Source organism: Colias croceus, chromosome 1 (assembly GCF_905220415.1).
Source record: "Colias croceus chromosome 1, ilColCroc2.1".
Classification (NCBI taxonomy): domain Eukaryota; kingdom Metazoa; phylum Arthropoda; class Insecta; order Lepidoptera; family Pieridae; genus Colias; species Colias croceus.
Genome location: NC_059537.1, coordinates 4219341 through 4238034, shown reverse-complemented (window position 1 = coordinate 4238034; position 18694 = coordinate 4219341). Strand labels below are relative to the sequence as shown.

The 18694-nt window shown below is 30.8% G+C and overlaps 2 protein-coding genes across 8 annotated transcripts in view; one reads left to right on the top strand and one right to left on the bottom strand.

Moving 5' to 3' along the window:
- LOC123703582 (solute carrier family 12 member 4) overlaps positions 1–18694 on the bottom strand; it is a 289109-nt gene that overhangs the window by 158884 nt on the left and 111531 nt on the right. The gene's annotated exons all lie outside the window — the stretch shown is intronic.
- The window catches only part of LOC123704136 (monocarboxylate transporter 9-like), a 32102-nt gene continuing 27877 nt past the window's right edge, over positions 14470–18694 (top strand). The window contains exon 1 of the mRNA XM_045652467.1: positions 14470–14853. Within this exon, the coding sequence (XP_045508423.1) occupies positions 14743–14853 (111 nt within the window). The 5' untranslated portion in view covers positions 14470–14742. The remainder of the gene's footprint in view (positions 14854–18694) is intronic.

The following is an 18694-nucleotide window of genomic DNA, read 5'->3' as shown; positions in this document are numbered from 1 at the left end:
TTGTTTTATACTATGTAGTGATTAGTAGAGCAAAACCAACTTAAACATCTGAGTTCAGGCGAATAGCTTATATACAAAATAAAAATAAACAAACATATTATGTGTATTACAATTAATTTTAACATCGTCCGGGTTACCACAATTCGCAGGAGGTTATCAAAATGGTAGTGTACTATAATTATAGTTAGTGTTATTATCAAATTTGTACGACCTATGTACATTGTATGTATGAAAAAACGGAAGCGGACTTCCTTTGAATTTTCACTAACGAACTTAGTACACTATCATTTACCCCCAGTCCCATTAAATAATTTGCAATGCATCCTTTTTAGAAGGTAGCACGATATTTTTGTAGTTTAGTGTCTAATTATATTATAATTGAAATTATTACCTTAATCAGAGTAAGGTCAGATTGAAACGTGTAGGTAGAGTCTTGAAATAACTCTCACATAGAGACAGATTAAACCACAAATATTATATTCAAATAATACATAATAAACAACAAAGTACACGTATTACATAAAATAGAAATACCGAAACTTAGTTTGTTTTTTCCGTCCGTCTAGAAAATTCTGCTGTTTCAAAGACTATTGATATCATTCACAAAAAAGTCAATAAATTATATAGAGGAGTCTATTTCTTGTACTATTAGTAGATATTTTCATTAGGTAACTACGTTTGTACGAACACGAAATACGTCTTAGTTTAATAATATCTGGCAGTTGCGAATTGACAAATATTATTCGTGAATATATTGATGTTTATGCTAGGAGATGGAATGGAAATTTTCATTAAGTAAACACAAACACAACTAAATAAACACTATAAAATCATTTGGGATTTACCACATCTCTGGGACACGGAGATAAGTAAGGCATTGTTATGTAGGTATCACGATTATCTAAAAATGCATAAGCGTGTGTTTAAATGATAAAAAGCCTAGAAAACAAACTAATATTACAATAATTGTTTAAAACTATATGAGTTAATAGAACGCTAAAAATATAAACGTGGTTTTAATTAATTACCTACACTCAACAAAACTTCCATAAATTTATCAGTAGACACCTGGAAAAATTCTTCGATTGATTATGTGTTGATTGTTGATAGAGTAATTATTAGATTCTAACCTCAGCACATTTAATGCTCATTAGTTTGGGAAAATAAAACATTAGCACAGAATACATAATGTAACTTCATAAGCTATGCAAATACATAATGACAACGTTTATTAAAATAACTTAAATATCTTACAAGTATTAGAACATAAAAAAGATGTTTCGCTAATAAAGACTGCAACAAAATTTTAAATTGGTGGTTTGTAATATCTTCTAATTAAATAATACGAATTCATTATTAAAATAAACAATTAGCATAATAATATTTTCTAGGATTATTTGCGTTTAATCTATTTGTGTTTGCATCGTTTAACAAAACAAAATAATAACAAGTGTAGGTAATTATTATTCATTCTTATCATTGCAACATTGTAGAGGATATTGTACAAGGAATATAAATACGTATCAGTTTGATTCTTCCAAATTTCTTCACGATAATATTTTAATAAGATAATTATTGTAATGTCACCAAACTTTGATTTTAAAGTGGGTCAAAATGGAGCCTAAACGTTACATAATATTATAAACATACAGGTGAAGCTAATGATAAAAATGTTAATACTTACAAAAAAGTGTCAATCTATAGGGGAGGCCGGGGTTCAAAGTGCCGGGGGTAGGTTGTTCCGATTGAAATAGCTCCGCGAAGAAAAGAGGTAGCAATAAGTGTGAAGTGCATCGCGAAACGTCATATCATCGCGCAATTGCGTCAGTCATTTTAGTGACGGTCTGCCCGCGTTTTAGCGTAGTAGTCGATTGGTGACACTAAAACATCACGTTTTTTCGTCATCATACTTTTTGGTCTATTTCAATCAATTTTCTAGCTATTTGTGTGTTATTTGCTATTATCTGTCGAGCAAACTATAGTGATTAAGTTTTTAATATCGTTTTTGGCTGTTTCAAACGTGTTCTATCATAATTGGATGTTACTTTAGAAAATGGAATTTGGGGTTCCAAGTTCCTCTGGTGGGGGGCTAGTTGTTCCGCGGAACAACCTGCCCCGTAACGAACATGTAAATAATAAAATTAAAACTTTGTTAAAGGATGAGGAAATATAAACGAAAAACCGAACGGGGCAAGGTTTTAATTGAGCTTTTGTAGCGGGCTGCTGGTGCCGTTATTAAAGACGACCGTAAACTTAAGACGGTAGCTCGGTATACTGACAGATACGCCTGAAACATATGCTTTGGCTGAAGAAAAAGCAAGAAAAGTAAAGAGCGATAGTAAAATAAAGACGAATGAAGTTGAAAAAAGAGTCAGAAAGAATAAAGTAACTGGTACAAACAAGTGAAACTATAAAGTGGCAAGAAAATCCGCAAATGGTAAAGAAAATGTGAAAAGGAAACTACTGCAAGAAGATAATCATGGAAGTGATAATCAAGAAAAGACCATGGAATGGTATTGTCTAATATGGTGCGATTTATATTCCAACTCACGACCAGGTGAACAATGGATTGAATGCGTCATGTGTAAGAATTGGGCTCATACAAAATGTCTGAGATATGAAGATGTTCATTCTTATGTTTGTCAAAATAGTAATTCTGACGACGACTCTGAATATTTTTTTTAAGTTACTGATATGGATCTGTTTTTAGTAGGTAATAAGTTTAGATTATTGATCTCAGTAAAGTCATTGCTATAAGACTGAATTAAGAAACTATAACTCGAAATGTTAAAATTTGTTATTTTTGTGTTTTCATTAAAAGAAATAATTTTGTTTTTTTTTTTGACAAGCATACGGTTGTCAACGTTGATTGAGTAATATTAAAGATGTTTATTATTCTTAAATTTGCTAATTAGGTTGTAATACACCATTAACTGGTAGTTATTATTTTATGTTTGCAGTTATGTTCATTCCATTTTTTAATTTTGTTGAAAAGTTTGTAAAAAACATTAAGATTTCGTACTGTTCTAAATAAAACTAATAAATATTCAATTACATATACCTAATTTGTTTTAAATAATACCTTTCCAACTAATACTACGTTATTAGGGACTGGAGTTGATAAGCGGAACAACTTACCTCAGCTGAGGAACAACCCGCCCCTTTGTGGGGCGAGTTGTTCCTTGTCGACTTTTTTCAGAAAAAATATCCTGAGCAATAATATATGCTTATTTCAAAGAACTTAAATTTACAATTTGAAACAAGGATAAATTATGCACCATTTTATATAGGAATCGTTGGTTTTAAACATTTCTTTTACATTTAAATTGCCTCCGACTCCAAAATCGGAACGTCGAACCCCGGTCTCCCTACTAATATTATAAAGCTGAAGAGTTTGTTTGTTTGAACGTGCTAATCTCGAGAACTACTGGTCCGATTTGAAAAATTCTTTCGGTGTTAGATAGCCTATTTATCGAGGAAAGCTATAGGATATATCATCAGGCTAAGACAAACAGGAGCGGAGGAACGCGGGTGAAACCGCGCGGCACAGCTAGTACCTATAATAAAAATATGTAAATTATTCTTCCTCTCGATATTGCGCCGTAAATTTTCTTCGCAATAAAAGGTGTAATGTGAATGAATTTAATTACTCTGTCATGTAAATGAATAGAATTAAAAATATGAATGTTTCCTGAATGATTTTCTTTAGCATTGGTTTTGTTTGAGTTATTTTTATCAGTTTAAGTTCTTGACGTTTTCACACCCACACTTAAAAATGTGGAGCTCTATAAGATCAGAATATTTATCAGTCTGTTAAATATTTAAATACTACTCAATACTTAATTTTGAATAAATGTGTTTTGCATAGTTATGTATATTATGTAAATTTTAGCAGCATTTTTTTATTTATTTCTTCAATTTTAACTATAGTTTCTACTGAAAAAAAACATCAGGTTTCAAATGCGACTTCAAATATTATTTACTTCCAGTAATTATGTAGTTTAATTATTTTGGACATAAATTAAATAAAATATTTTTTTTATTTATAACGATACACAGAAATACAATTACAAAAAATTATCTTTATATAGGATACAATATTTTAGCTTTGAAAAAACTGTGAATTCCTTCTTATATTAATCCGTAACTTAATATATTATGATGTTATATTCTACACTAATATCATTAATATTAAAGTAAGTTATTAAACATGTAAATGCAAAGAAGAAAAAATAGTTCTAGTATTTAAGTTGATTCTATATTCAAATAAATAATTTGATTTTATAGGAACTAATTGAATGTTATACCATCGTTTAATAACTCAGGCCCCGGAATCACAGACACAATAGAAAATCTATTGTGTCGTGGCCCGATCGGGCCGCTTGGGGCTCAATCATGGGTATACATTTAATAATAAATAATAATATATAATAAATAATACATACGTAATACATTTTAATAACATAATTGGTTGGATTAGGGATATAATTTCAATATATCCCTAATCCATAATATATCATTCAAAATCTTCACATTAATATAAAAACTAAAGCAATTTGTATGCTGAACCATAAAAGTCGATAAAATAGGAGTAATAAAAGAATTTTTAATTTACGATATTGCCTAACCGTAACATTATTATGTTTTAGTATAAAATGTTCAAGCTTTTGTTACGTTTTCAACTATAAAATGTAAAGTGAGGTCGTCCTTGCATTCCTTATTAAAAATTTAATCAGCCGTCCACTTCTGTCCAGTTTCTTTGCTATTATTAACTTTTTTTTTTTAACTTTTAAAATTTTAGTTACGTAACGCTCAAACATACCATACATGTATACGAATTTCTTAAAGTTCCACAGTCTATCATTCGTAAGATTTTAAACAACATTTTTCTCCTTACTACAGCTATACACCCAGGCATACATATACAGTATACACACATGTTTTACCTGAAGCACAGATAATTAATGAATATAATACTTTATTACATAAAGCCAATCGTATACCTACTGAGCACCTACTACGCCTACACTTCTTTCTTATCTAAAACTAACACATGTGTCACCAACCAAAAAAAAAAATCTCGAGAAGCATATAATTAATATTATGTAGATTGTAGATAATGAAGGTAAGCCTTCCTCTAGTAGGTAGGTACAGTATACAGTTAAATATACCGTCGATAAAAGTAACTGTAATTTATTATTTTCTTTGGTCATAAGTTTCCTACTAATTTCTAATAAGGCATTGTTGTAGGTCAAGGCTGCTATGAAAAAATTATACATGCTGTTTTTTAATTATTCAAAAATATACGAGTTTCGTCGTCTCAATCAGGCATTCAGAAAACTAAAGCTACCTAATGATACAATTTTTTTTAAAGAAACCCGCGTTCGCTTTGATGGAGGGACGCCTATTAAGCAACTTATTTTTTAGAATGCTCTAATATATTTTATAAAAAAATGAATTTTCAATAAATTTCAAAAATAATTGAATATTCATAAATTATAGTAATACAGTTTTGTTATCGTAAAACATTTCGCTAAAAAAGAAGTGAATTTTTGACAGTTTGACTCCTCGCTACAAAGTAGGTATTATTTATGAAAAAGAAAGATACTTGTTTACATGTACCTAATTACAGTTGGATAAAATATATAATCGTGTTTGTTTGTAATTACTTATCGCGGTCCTGTCACGCTACAGCAAATAAGAATTAACTCCATTTATAATAATAGTACCTGTTGATCGTAAGGAAACATAAGCTTGGCTTAGTTAAGGAATTTCCAATGAAAAGCGGAAGAGATGATCAGATAAAATTTTACAATTAACCAATAAATTTTTTGAAGTGAAACTTCTTTAGGCACGTTGAGAGTAAAATTTCAAGGTTGCATTATGGTAATAACGTCACGTCATGGACAAAAGCGACGACCTTCTTCGAATCTTGCCAAAGAAGTTTAACTTCCGACATAATATGTGCATACACGCTCTTTTTTATTGTCTGTTATTGGTTCATTTTTACTAGAAAAGGTGCAATTTTTTTAGAAAGGATGCAACATAATTGTATGGATAAAACAATACTACAACAAACACCATCAAGCCGAAGGAGTTTATTAAACGATCTCTTGGAGAGTGTAGAGTCCCGGCTGTTTTGCTTTCTTCTTTCTTCTTTTGTTCTTCTTTCTTTTGTTACTATTGTGAGTGAGTGATACAAGTTTTAGCTACGTCGTGGCTACATTTATAGTTACTTTCAGCCTTAAATGTACTCGTATTACTTGAACTCTTCCATACCCACTAACCATCTACTTAATTTCCAGCCAATAAATCAGCAATAGGTACTAATTGTGAGAGATTAAACTCGGAAGGAAAGGAAAAGATAAACATTGTATTTGTATACTTTTGCAATTATAACACTAATCGGAATAATACACAACATGAACAAATTCCTTCCTTAATAAACGTAATCTTGATTCTGCAGTAAAATAGCTTGTATCAATACCTAGCTATTATGAAATGAAACATGTAATTATTTATTAAAATAATAAAGCTTTACTTCCAGATTTAATCAGCGTATCCACTTAGCAACAATTTTAATTTCTACATTTTGTGAAATTAAACTTACATAATATTAAATTTCCCGTAGTAGATATATTAATTTATCATATTGCAAATATACTTTTCAACCTCATAAATTATATTCGATAATATATGCTTAAAATGCTCTTTATTTATTTATAAATATTTGTCTTTTGTTCAAAGACATTTCCCGAATTTGTTAGAAGAATGAATGGTCGAGATTAGCCTTTAACAGTATTAATAAGTGTTTTGTTCATAATTATTGTTAATTTATCTTTAATCACCTCTTATTGTGCTGAGGAAAATTCATAGTTTAAATAATTTAATTGTACAATTTAAGTTGTAACAATTACGGTGTATCAAGAAGTGTAAATATAATATTTATCGCTAGCCATGGCGACCGGCGCCGTCTATTTATAATGTATTTTAAGTAATTAAATCATTAAGTATGATGACTATACCAAAGTTTGTAACAGAATGCTAAATTATAGATTTAATCATGGTAGTATGGTCTCATTTATAAGCTTATTTCGATTTACTAAAATTCTAACATATATAATAAAAAACATAACATAATATGATAACTGTGGCCAGAAAGTAGTTTTTGAATGGGATTGCATACCTACATTTAAAAGAATTAATGTTAGGCCTATAACTAAAAAAGGCATTCATAAATTTAGAGATAATATTAATAATAAATTGCCTGGCCTGAATGATCAATCCTTTCATAATAATCCTTGTGAAATGTTTACAAATCTTTTTAATTTAATTCATAATGAGTTTGAAAAAATCTTTAAAGTTAAATCTTTAAGTATTACCAAGGATTTACCATTTAGCCAATGGGCAACACCTAGTATACACAGATGCAGGAATGTTTTATATGAGTTATATGGCATGAAGCAATATAACAAAGACATGTCATTTCTTAGTTATGTTAGAAATTATTCAAAAACTTTTAAAAAAGTTTGTTTCACTGCCAAGTGCTTGTATGTCAGAGATAAAATACGCAACTCTGATAACAAAGTTAAAACGGTTTGGTCAATTATTAATGGTGAAATGGGCAAAAGCCAATCAAATAGTACCATAAAACTTGTTAATGCTGGTAGGGTCATTGACAAAAGTGCTGATGTTGCGCTTGCTTTTGAAGATTTTTTTAGTAGTGTCCCTGTTAGTATTACCGAAAAATTAAATTCGTCATCAGCGCTTGCGGAGTCCTACTTGAGGGACCATGTTGCTGAGTGTAATGTATTATTTGAATTGCGACATGTGACTGCAGAGGAAATTGTTAAAACTTTTAAAACATTAAACTTAAAAAAAACATGTGATCTCTGGGGAATGTCTGTAAATTTAGTAAATAATATTATAGAAAACATTGCCAACCACTTAGCGTTTATATTTAATCAATGTTGTGACTGTGGTATATTCCCTGATTTATTAAAGTTAAGTAAAGTAATTCCTTTATTTAAAAGTGGTGACCAGGAAGACTGTAATAACTATAGGCCAATTTCCATTTTACCAACTTTGAGCAAAGTCTTCGAGAAATTAATTTTAAACCAATTATGTAGTCATTTTGTATCAAATGGTTTACTGCACGCCAAACAGTTTGGTTTCACAAAGGGGCGCTCTACTACTGATGCTGGAATAGCTCTTTTGTCACATATATATAAAGCATGGGAAAATTCAAAGAATGCTTTAGGGATATTCTGTGACCTTTCTAAGGCTTTTGACTGTGTAGAACATACCACTCTATTACGGAAACTAAATTTTTATGGTATTAAAGGTTTATCTCAGGACCTCATAGCTTCATATCTTCAGAACAGGGTACAAACCGTTGTTGTTAATGGAGAGAAATCTCGCGGTGCGCCCATTAACATAGGTGTTCCGCAGGGATCTATCTTAGGACCGTTTTTGTTCTTAGTATATATTAATGACCTACCTTATTATTTGCAGGGTATGTGTGAAATAGTACTGTTTGCAGATGATACCTCATTAATATTTAATGTGGATAGACATGACTCAAACGTTGACGAAGTAAACTCTGCTCTTTTACGCATATCCAATTGGTTCACTGCTAATAATTTATTATTAAATGCAAAAAAAAAACAAATTGTGTAGAATTTATCCTTCCAAATGTAAAAAAGGTAAAAAGGGATATTATTTTAAACGGGGAGGTATTATACCCTGTGGATTCTACTGTTTTTCTTGGATTGACACTAGATGAGAAGTTACAATGGGGGGCCCATGTTGCCGCCACCGCTGCTAAGCTTAGTTCAGCTGCATATGCAGTTCGAAGAATAAGGCATCTCACCGATGTAGACACGGCTAGATTGGTTTATTTTAGCTACTTTCATAGCATTATGTCCTATGGAATTCTTCTATGGGGCAGGGCTGCAGATATTGAAACTATATTTATATTACAGAAAAGAGCCATACGCTCTATATATAATTTACGTGCTAGGGACTCACTAAGAGATCTCTTTAAGAATACTGGTATCCTCACTGTACCATCACAGTATATATTTAATAATATTTTATATGTACACAAAAACGCAGACTTACACACAAGAGTAGGAGATAGACACTGTTATGGCACAAGGAACAGAAATAAAATTGAAATGCCATTTTACCGGTTAGCTAAAGTTAAAAATTCATTTATGGGTCAAGGTATACTTTTTTACAACAAAATTCCTCATAGTATTAAAGAGTTTAGTAGTGCTAAATTTAAGAATTATGTAAAAAACGTCTTAGTTCAGAGAGCCTATTACAGCATTAAGGAATATATGGAAGATAAAAACCCATGGAGGGTTGTCGCGTGAGAACCGCAGGACAGTTCTTTGGCATATTATGATAATATATACGTACGGTTACTTACATATTTTGTAAAATTAAATTGTAATACTGAAATGATTTAAAAGAGCAACTATGGAGTTTCTTGCCGATTCTTCTCCATAGATACTGCTTTCCGAATCGGTGGTAAATGATAAAAATATGTATTGACGTTTCAAAAGTGCTTCTCGAAGAAGTCTAATTGAATAAATAAATGTTTGAGTTTGAGTTTGAAACTATCACTGGCTTGTAATTTCACCATTACAATCTTTAAAATCAGTTTCATGAAAATTAATATTATAATAATTATTATAATACTAGCCCCCCCCCCCCCCGCCTTCGTCCATGGTACATATTTACGTTTTTTCTACATAAGAACCATCCTCGTACTTCAAGGAATATAACAAAAAAAGAATTGTCGAAATCGGCCCACCCGTTCACGCGTGATGCCATGACCAAGGAAAACGGGTTTATTTATACATATCCTATAGATGACTTTACTTTGTATGAAAAATCACAATAGCTGTAAGTACCTTTCTTACTTGCATAAATATCCACTACTGATTGGTTGTACCTACCATTTCAAATACCTGAAAATAGAAACCCGCTAGGTAATTGCAGAAGTTCCGCTTATTTCGTAAGAAAATACAACCAAGCCGTGGCTGTAACAATCAGTATCCACGTAATACAACCTAATGCAAACTATGTACTCGTAAAATAAACACGTGGTCGCCCTAAGAACCTTAATGTCGGAGTAAACTAAACTATCTAGCGTCCTTACCCTCTTTTAGTGCATGTAAGGTCATCGCTTTTACGACTCGCAAGTTCTTGGGCCTGTAGTGATAATGATCATTATAGTTCTAAGGTTAGATGTATCGGGTTCCTAATTAAATTCTAATGTGATACAAAGTTACAAATATTGTTTACACATGTTTTTGTGACCTACGAATCTCCTGAATCCTGATAGGTTTTAGGGAAGGGATTAGCGCGAGAGCGTCACAAATGTAAGGATATCTGTTCATTGACTTGCTTAAAGTAATGGTTCGCTATAAATAAGCAAAATATGTGAATAGGCACCTTCTAAGTAAACATGCTCTAACTAAGGACGCGTTGTCACTTACCATCAAGTGAAACAGCGGCCAAATGTTTACCTATTCATGAATAAAAAAAAGACGGGTTGCACTCCGGGAGTGCAGAAGTGAAAACTTGATTATTAACGTTCAGCATGTTTGATATTTTGGAATGGTATCCGTCTTACGCATGTAATATAAGGGCTAAAAAAAAAAAACATCCGTCCTACGCTTTTTCGATCAGGCCACGTGTCCTGACGCGAGTTTAAGATTTTATACTCAACGCCGCTAAAGAAGTTTTCACTTCAAAAAAACAAAAAAAAGAAGTCCATAATATTAAATAACTAAATACACTCTTCCCATATTTTCATCGTGCGTAGAAAAAAAAATACATTAAAACCTATGTACGGAGAGACATCAAGAGCAGTGACCGTTAAATTTCCTCGTTAAGGTAGAGACGGTTAGACATTCACAAATAAAAGAGGAAATTTTTATATGTGTGGGGAAACTATTATATTAAATTAAACATGAAAATTCGGTACAGTTTAAAAGGAATATTGAACTTTCACGAACGCAACCACTAACTTATGGTAGAATTTACAATTATTGCGAATTTATGGTGAAAACTATTTAAGTTTTATTTTTAACCATCCTTATCAAGGTGTGCCTTTGTTGCAGAACATAATAATTATTTATTTCCGTGAAGTGCGTTTAATCTACAGTGTTGCATTACGAGAAAAATCCAACCAAGTACGAACGCTTCCGCAACTACGGTTCTGTATATCTTATTATTATATTATGTATATAAGTAGAAATCATAAAATACCTAACATCAATTAATTTGTCGTTCATTTAATTGTTTATACTAAAAACAATGAGATGTAGAGTTAACACTAAAAAGTTAGATTCTGTTAACTCGACATTTGATTTAAAATTCTAAAGTTTTACTATTATTATCAACAATTTCAGAATTATCTAATCGTACAATTTCAGGAAAATTTATATGCATTATAAAACGTCATAATAATCTTTTAATTTTACAGCAAACAATATTTCAGAGAATAATGAATATGTCATAAAACAGAACAGAATTTCTTTTAAAATTAAACTGATCCCTAAAAGCGGATGTTGTAACCATAGTAAATAAATGACTTACACCCCTATTATTTCCTTTTGTTGAAACATCGAGTAAAAAGTATAATTTCGTTTATTGAATGCAACATGATTTTCCTGCCAATAACATAATGAATAGCTCAACTACTTTATCCATTTGTATTGTAATAAAAAGTATCTTCCTTTATTCATTAGCGGATAATTGAAGATAATATATGCAACCACCGAAGTCGATTTCCTTATTAATGATTATTATTTTTTTATTTATATATAGATCCAATAGTATCTGATCATTATTACTAATTTATTTAATAGATTGGAACTAGATTATTCTAGGTAAAAAAGACGGGTCCTGCCTCAGTAAATGAGTACTTAAGTAGCTTTTGAAATGAAAAAGATTATAAAGAGGTAAGACAACGGGAGTAAAGGAGTAACTGGAAAAGGTAAAGAAAAGGATACTAATTTTCATCTAAGTATGTACATCTACACTAATATTATACAGAGGAAAGTTTTGATTGTTTGTTTGTTGAATTTAATAGGCTCTGAAACTACGTGACCGATATAAAAAAATCTTTTACCATTAGAGTCCTACATTATCACTGATGAACATAGGCTTAATTTTATGTTGTTTTTATCCCGGTTCAACCCAGGCGGAACCGGGACGAACGCCTAGTATAATACGTGTAGTTTTTTGACGTGACGTAGTGTGAGCGAAGAATTTCGGTACAATTCGTACTTATCACTACATAATTAAAGCAAAGTCGCTATTTCCGTCCCTTTGTATGCTTTAATCTTTAAAACTACGCAACGGATTTTGATGCAAGTTTTTTTTGATAGATAGAGTGATTCAAGAGGAAGGTTTTAGTATATAATATAATTTATAAGGTTTTATACAAAGCGGGCGAAGCCGCGGGCGCTAAGCTAGTATAAGATAATTTATATAATATACATAGAATTATGACCTTCTCTGCCCTCGGAATCCTAAATAAAGTACGTAATATGCAATAATAATTTGATATTTTGCGAACTTAGCAATATAAAATACAATGGAAGACTTGACGCTACAAAGTAGGTGTCCATTATTATTCACGGTATTTCTAATCTGGTTCTTAATAGCAATATTATAAATTATTATTTTATCTATGACATAAAAATATGCAATGAATATAAATGGCGTTTAATATTAAATGCGTTATGAACATGTAAAATACAAGCTGACCTAGCAAACGGTGTTTTGGGATATAAATAATAGATTATGGCCATACCTAACATATTATATCACTTTAGCACTATTACAATCCCTAGGAAATATTGTCATACTGTAAATATAACGAAAATAACAAAAAAAGACGTGTGGCACTCGGGGACTGCCGCGGCCGCGGTAAAGCTATTGCATAGCATGCCTTCAAGCCACACCTCCGCCCGTCGGAGTGGGGAGCGTGAGGATTTTTCGTTACGGAATTTTCTCGATTCGGTCCCCGCGCTCAAGGCCCGCGATAGAAGCTATGCAATAGCTTAAAAATATTTTGGTAGAGTTTGGTCACAAACACTGTAACAAGAGAATTTTATATTAAAAACTATATTATAAATTCATCAAGTCGATGTCGCAGTAACCCATTCGTATAAACTACAATATCAGTTAAAATTGAAAATTAGTCAGGAGCGTTTTGAGATTATTTCTATGTTTGAGATAATATGTAACTTTTAATAATAACTGCCTCGTTTCAAGTCACTTATTTGAGTATGTATAAAGTTAAAGTATTTATCATGATACATATCCACGATATGCCTTGCGTATTATACGTAAGGTTAACAAAATAGTCACATACAAATATTATTGGTAACCCCTTAAGTTTTACAATAATCTTTATCCTTCTCAAAGATTCCATCTAAGCATTAATTAAAATGTGGTTAATGCTTGAAAATACAAAAATAAAAAGAAACCTTAGCATTTATATTATAAGAATGGATTATCCAACCATAATTCATAATAATGAGTCAATGCCCAAGAATGCAATATTGTAAAAACTATATTTATTACTTTTAAGTTTTATGTAATTTTTTGCGTAGAACGATGGTCCAGGAATTTTCTTTGACAAAGTAATACATAATACCTAAAGCATATTTTAGCAAATTAAGATAATACATTCAAATTATTACGTAAATATGTATATTTGCTATACACAATGTAAATCAACTTTCCCAAAACTGTTATCGTTTTGTTATTCGTTCCTAAACAAATACAAATCTGGTTTAAATATCACTCATATTATAAAACAATTCCGTTACGTCTGTCTGTCTGTTCTTTTGTATGTTCGCAATAAACTCAAAAATGACTGCACCGATTTTTAACTGATTTAGTGTAGGTAGATATAACTTGTTAAGTTTGAGACCACGCGGCACTACTTCAATATAGAATCGAATGTAATTATTAATGAAAATCATTGGGGATCAAATAGTTCAAATTGAATTAAATCTGTACCATAGAGCGTGTATTTTTAGTTACAATGTGAAAATATTTAAAATGACCATCGGTTCAAGATAACAATCATAAAAGAGGTCCACAAAAAACAAGCATTCCATTCAACCCGTAATTAAACCAATAACTGTTCACGATGACGTGTTGTAAATGTATAAAAAATGTACGCTTTAAAATACATTCGAATTTTAACTATCAAATAAATTAAACAATATTAAACCCAAAAGATTTAATAATTTTCTCATAAATACATTGTTAATTCATTCATAAAAATAATGAAGCATGCGCCCATCTCGAATGCGTTTTATGTAATGCACAAATGACCATTCACGGAACGATAACTAGATCATCGGTCTCCACATCTCAGCACCCTATTCCGATCAAAACAAATTTTTCGATTACTTAGTGACAGATTTTTTATAGTCATTCAAGCCAGTAAGGTAGTAAGACATCGCCGTACCGGCAGCGCGCCGCGTTCAATGAAACTATCGTATCTCGTGTTTATTTAAGTTTGGGAAATACACTTATTCTGTTTACGTTATAAATGTAATAATTTAAGCCTTAAGTAATTTGTTTACGTATACTGTATTTATAGAGGTTTTAAGACCTCCACACGCGTGTTATAAAAGAGAAGTTGTATGTCTGGCGTTATCAATTGATTCCTAGGGTCGAGTGTATCGAATTGTTAATATGAGTGAGTCTAGGAGGTCAGAAAGTTGTGAGAGTGAGAAGAAATATGAGTTGGTGCCTCCCGAAGGTGGCTGGGGATACGCTGTGTGTGTTGGCCTTTCCGTTATATTTGTAAGTTTTTATTAACACATTTATATTTCACGAACAATTAAATAAAATACAAGAATGTGACATAGTCATTTATTTTACTGTCAGTTAAAATAAAATATGTTTCATATTATTTTTTATTATTATTGGCGTTTCCTTCAATATCACACACGTATATATTTATATATATTTTATAAAATGATTACTAGGTAATTACAATGTTTTTAGTAATATCTGTAATGAAAGTAATGCTTAAATTTTCATAAAATTAAAATTGATTCTCAAAGTTAAGGTAATAAGGCGTATTATTGGATAAATGTAGTTTTTAACTACCTACATGTCAGCAGATTACACTTACGTAAATATTGCCTATTGCGTGCCTGTATGCGAATTTACAAAAATGCTCTACATGCAAAACGACATTTATCATATTCAAGTCGACGTGCTTATATTTTCCGTAAATAAAACAGAGAATGCTAGAAAAATATTAAAATAAGTAAAAATTGAAAAAATAAAAAGATTTTAATTAAAAATAATAGATATTAGATAGCATAAAAATAAATTCTCCAAGAAACTATGACCCCGGAAATTTGATCGCTGAGTGCAAAAATTATTCAATTTTATCTAAATAAGAATGCCTCTTACTATACCTTCATTAAATCTCCATTTCATATGCTACTTAAATTAAAATTTCACGAGTTATAAGATATAAATATAACACGTTGTTTATCATATTAACGTTTTTGATTGAAATATATTATCAGCATTCTATTGTTTTTTAGGCCTCGTTAATACAAAGATTGCATGTCGTTTGTAAAGATTTTTTTTAATAATTCAAACGAATATACCTATTCTCGAAGATATCTAGGTTAATGATTGATTCAATTTATAATTTAACCTTTAAATTAATATCCGTATACAGCAGAATATTATCAATTGTACTTTATGAGGAAGTAGGATATACTATTTTTCAGCTACAAATTTTGTTAATTTAAAATAATATTAAAATCGACTCAATAAATGACAATCTCAGAATATAGTTCATGCTTTAGGCTCCGTGCAGAGCCATAATGTTTAGTACAAAATAATTTATTTAGTTATTTTTAATCGTTTAAAATTAAATTTATGTTATTTAAACTCATAAAAAAAACAGAGAAAAAATGTGTATCCTATATATTTTTAAAGTGAAACTTTTATTACATCGTCTCAAACTTTTTGGTCTGTCGCGTGACGCACGATACGTACGTTAATTATCGTACGAATACGATAATTTTTAGTTAAATGTCTATAGTGTGAAAAAAAGTTTCACTTTTACCGTGGTTTCATAAAACCACACAACATTTTTACATTTATCCATATTAATATATCTAAAAATTATACATTGTAAAGAGTTCAATAGCATTCAGTGCCGAATGTCCCGTACTATCCATTTGCGGCTTACTATTTTGACACAAGCAAAAGGTACTAAAAAAAGAATTCAGGTTTTTTTTTATGTCAGAGCAAGCAAAGGGGCAGGTGGGCCACCTGATGTTAAATGATGGTAAGGTAGGACTTCCTTGTTAGTCTCTTTGCCAAATTTCCTAATATTATGTACCTATTTATTATGTATGTGAAATATTTTAGCAATTTTCTAGATCATAACATGTAGGTTAAGGTTCGATACATGTTTTTGAGGAATGTCTTAGAAGTTTAATGAATTGAAATACCGTAATAGGCGCGACCTTATGCGATTTGCTCTACATTAAAATTAAATCAACTTAGGTTAACAATTTATGCATGCAGTCTCGTTATCTAACACTATGTTTACGTTTTTTATTGTATAATAGTTTATCAATTATAATTTAATAAGAACTAGCTTACCGCCCGCGGCTTCGTCCGCTTTGTCTAAAACCTAATAAATTATATACTAATACCTTCCTCTTGAATCACTCTATATATTAAAAAAATCGCATCAAAGTCCGTTGCGTAGTTTTAAAGATTTAAGTGTACAAAGGGACATAGGGACAGAGAAAGCGACTTTGTTTTATACTATGTAGTGATATGATTTAGTGATAAGGTGATTTTATGCGAACATCTTTATTGGAAATTATAATCAAAGCCTTTGTAAGTAACCGAAAGAAAATATCTGGAGATTATGTTTGTTTACATAAATTTTCGAATATTTAGCTGGATTCTTCTATAAACATGATCAATTAAATATAATTTCATCACATACGAATCCCCATAACAGAGCAAAATAGTCATTGCAGTAGGCACATAACATAATAAATTCAAGAAGGAAAATTATATAACACACAATTAATTGTAAACAGTAAGTCAGATTTAATTGGATTACAATATTGCTAGAACCTTTTTAAAAACCAAAACTAATTTAGAAATGAATATCAATTCCATTGGTATGTAAATATATCTCGTGCTTAATTTACCTCGATAGATAAGTGATAAATGTAATATAAACGCTTGCATACATAATTATAATAGATTTAATGCACATTTCAGTAATTAATTAATGTAAAAATTCATTGAATCACTTTTAACACGAAAACGCACTACTCCTTGTTTTAATTGTAGAGCATTTTAAATATGTACGAATACTCCCGTTCGATGTCTTTGTTTTACGATATTAAAATATTATGTACTAGCTTACCGCCCGCGGCTTCGCCCGCTTTGTCTAAAACCTAACAAATAATATAAAACCTTCCTCTTGAATCACTCTATCTATTAAAAAAATCTGTTGCGTAGTTTTAAAGATTTAAGCATACAAAGGGAAATAGGGACAGAGAAAGCGAGTTTGTTTTATAAATACTATATAGTGAAATACTATGTGTGCATGTAACAAATTTCAAACATTAGATATATTTATAAATCCTGAATATAAACATTTTATGGATGTGAAGATCTATAATGACTACCAAACGTATCCAATAATATAAGAATATTATATCTAGTCAGAAATTGTAGTCTAGAGACTAGAGTCTACCTCTAGACGAATCTATGAACAACTTTATTCCGGGTACGCGATCCATCCTTAAATTATATACATGTAGGTAATACATTGCTATCTTGAACGTTTATTTTAGCTATTTGCGTCCTATTCCAAAAATCATATAATTTAGGTTTTCTAAATATTTTCGGAAAATATATCGCATTCTATCCTTAAAACAACTACCGACAGTTACCAACCGCGACGGAATAACGTCATAATATATCCTCGTTTGAAAAGCCAAAACGAAGTTAAAAACTTTGCTGATCCTGTTAAAACTTTATAATAAAAGGTCACCGACTTCCTCACACTAAAAAGTACATGAGTCTCGGCGACCTTTTTGTTATAGTTTCATTTATTTTACGCAATTCTAGACATTATTCTGGTCATGGATGTTTTAACCGCAAATAAAACTATGTCTGCAATTAAAATACACAGATTTATGCATACATTTTAATACCATTCATGAACTATACGACTTAATATGTGATTATTATTATGATATATATACATACTATATTCCGCCCGCGACTCCGTCCGCGCGGAAAAACTAAGACGTTTTTTCTACGTATTTTTCCGGAAGTATCCTATTTTATGCCCAGGATCATAAGGTATAATTATACCAAGCTTCATCGAAATCAAACCGTTAGTTTTCATGTGATGCCTTCACATACAGACAGACAGACAGACAGACAAAAATATTTTTAATCACATATTTGGGTTTGGCATCGATCCAGTAACACCTCCTGCTATTTATATTTTCAATATTTTCAATGTACAGAATTGACCCTTCTACAGATTTATTATATGTATAGATGTGACCCACACAAATTAGTCTCCTCTTGTAAGAATTATTTATTCCCACTTTTGTAACCTACCTGT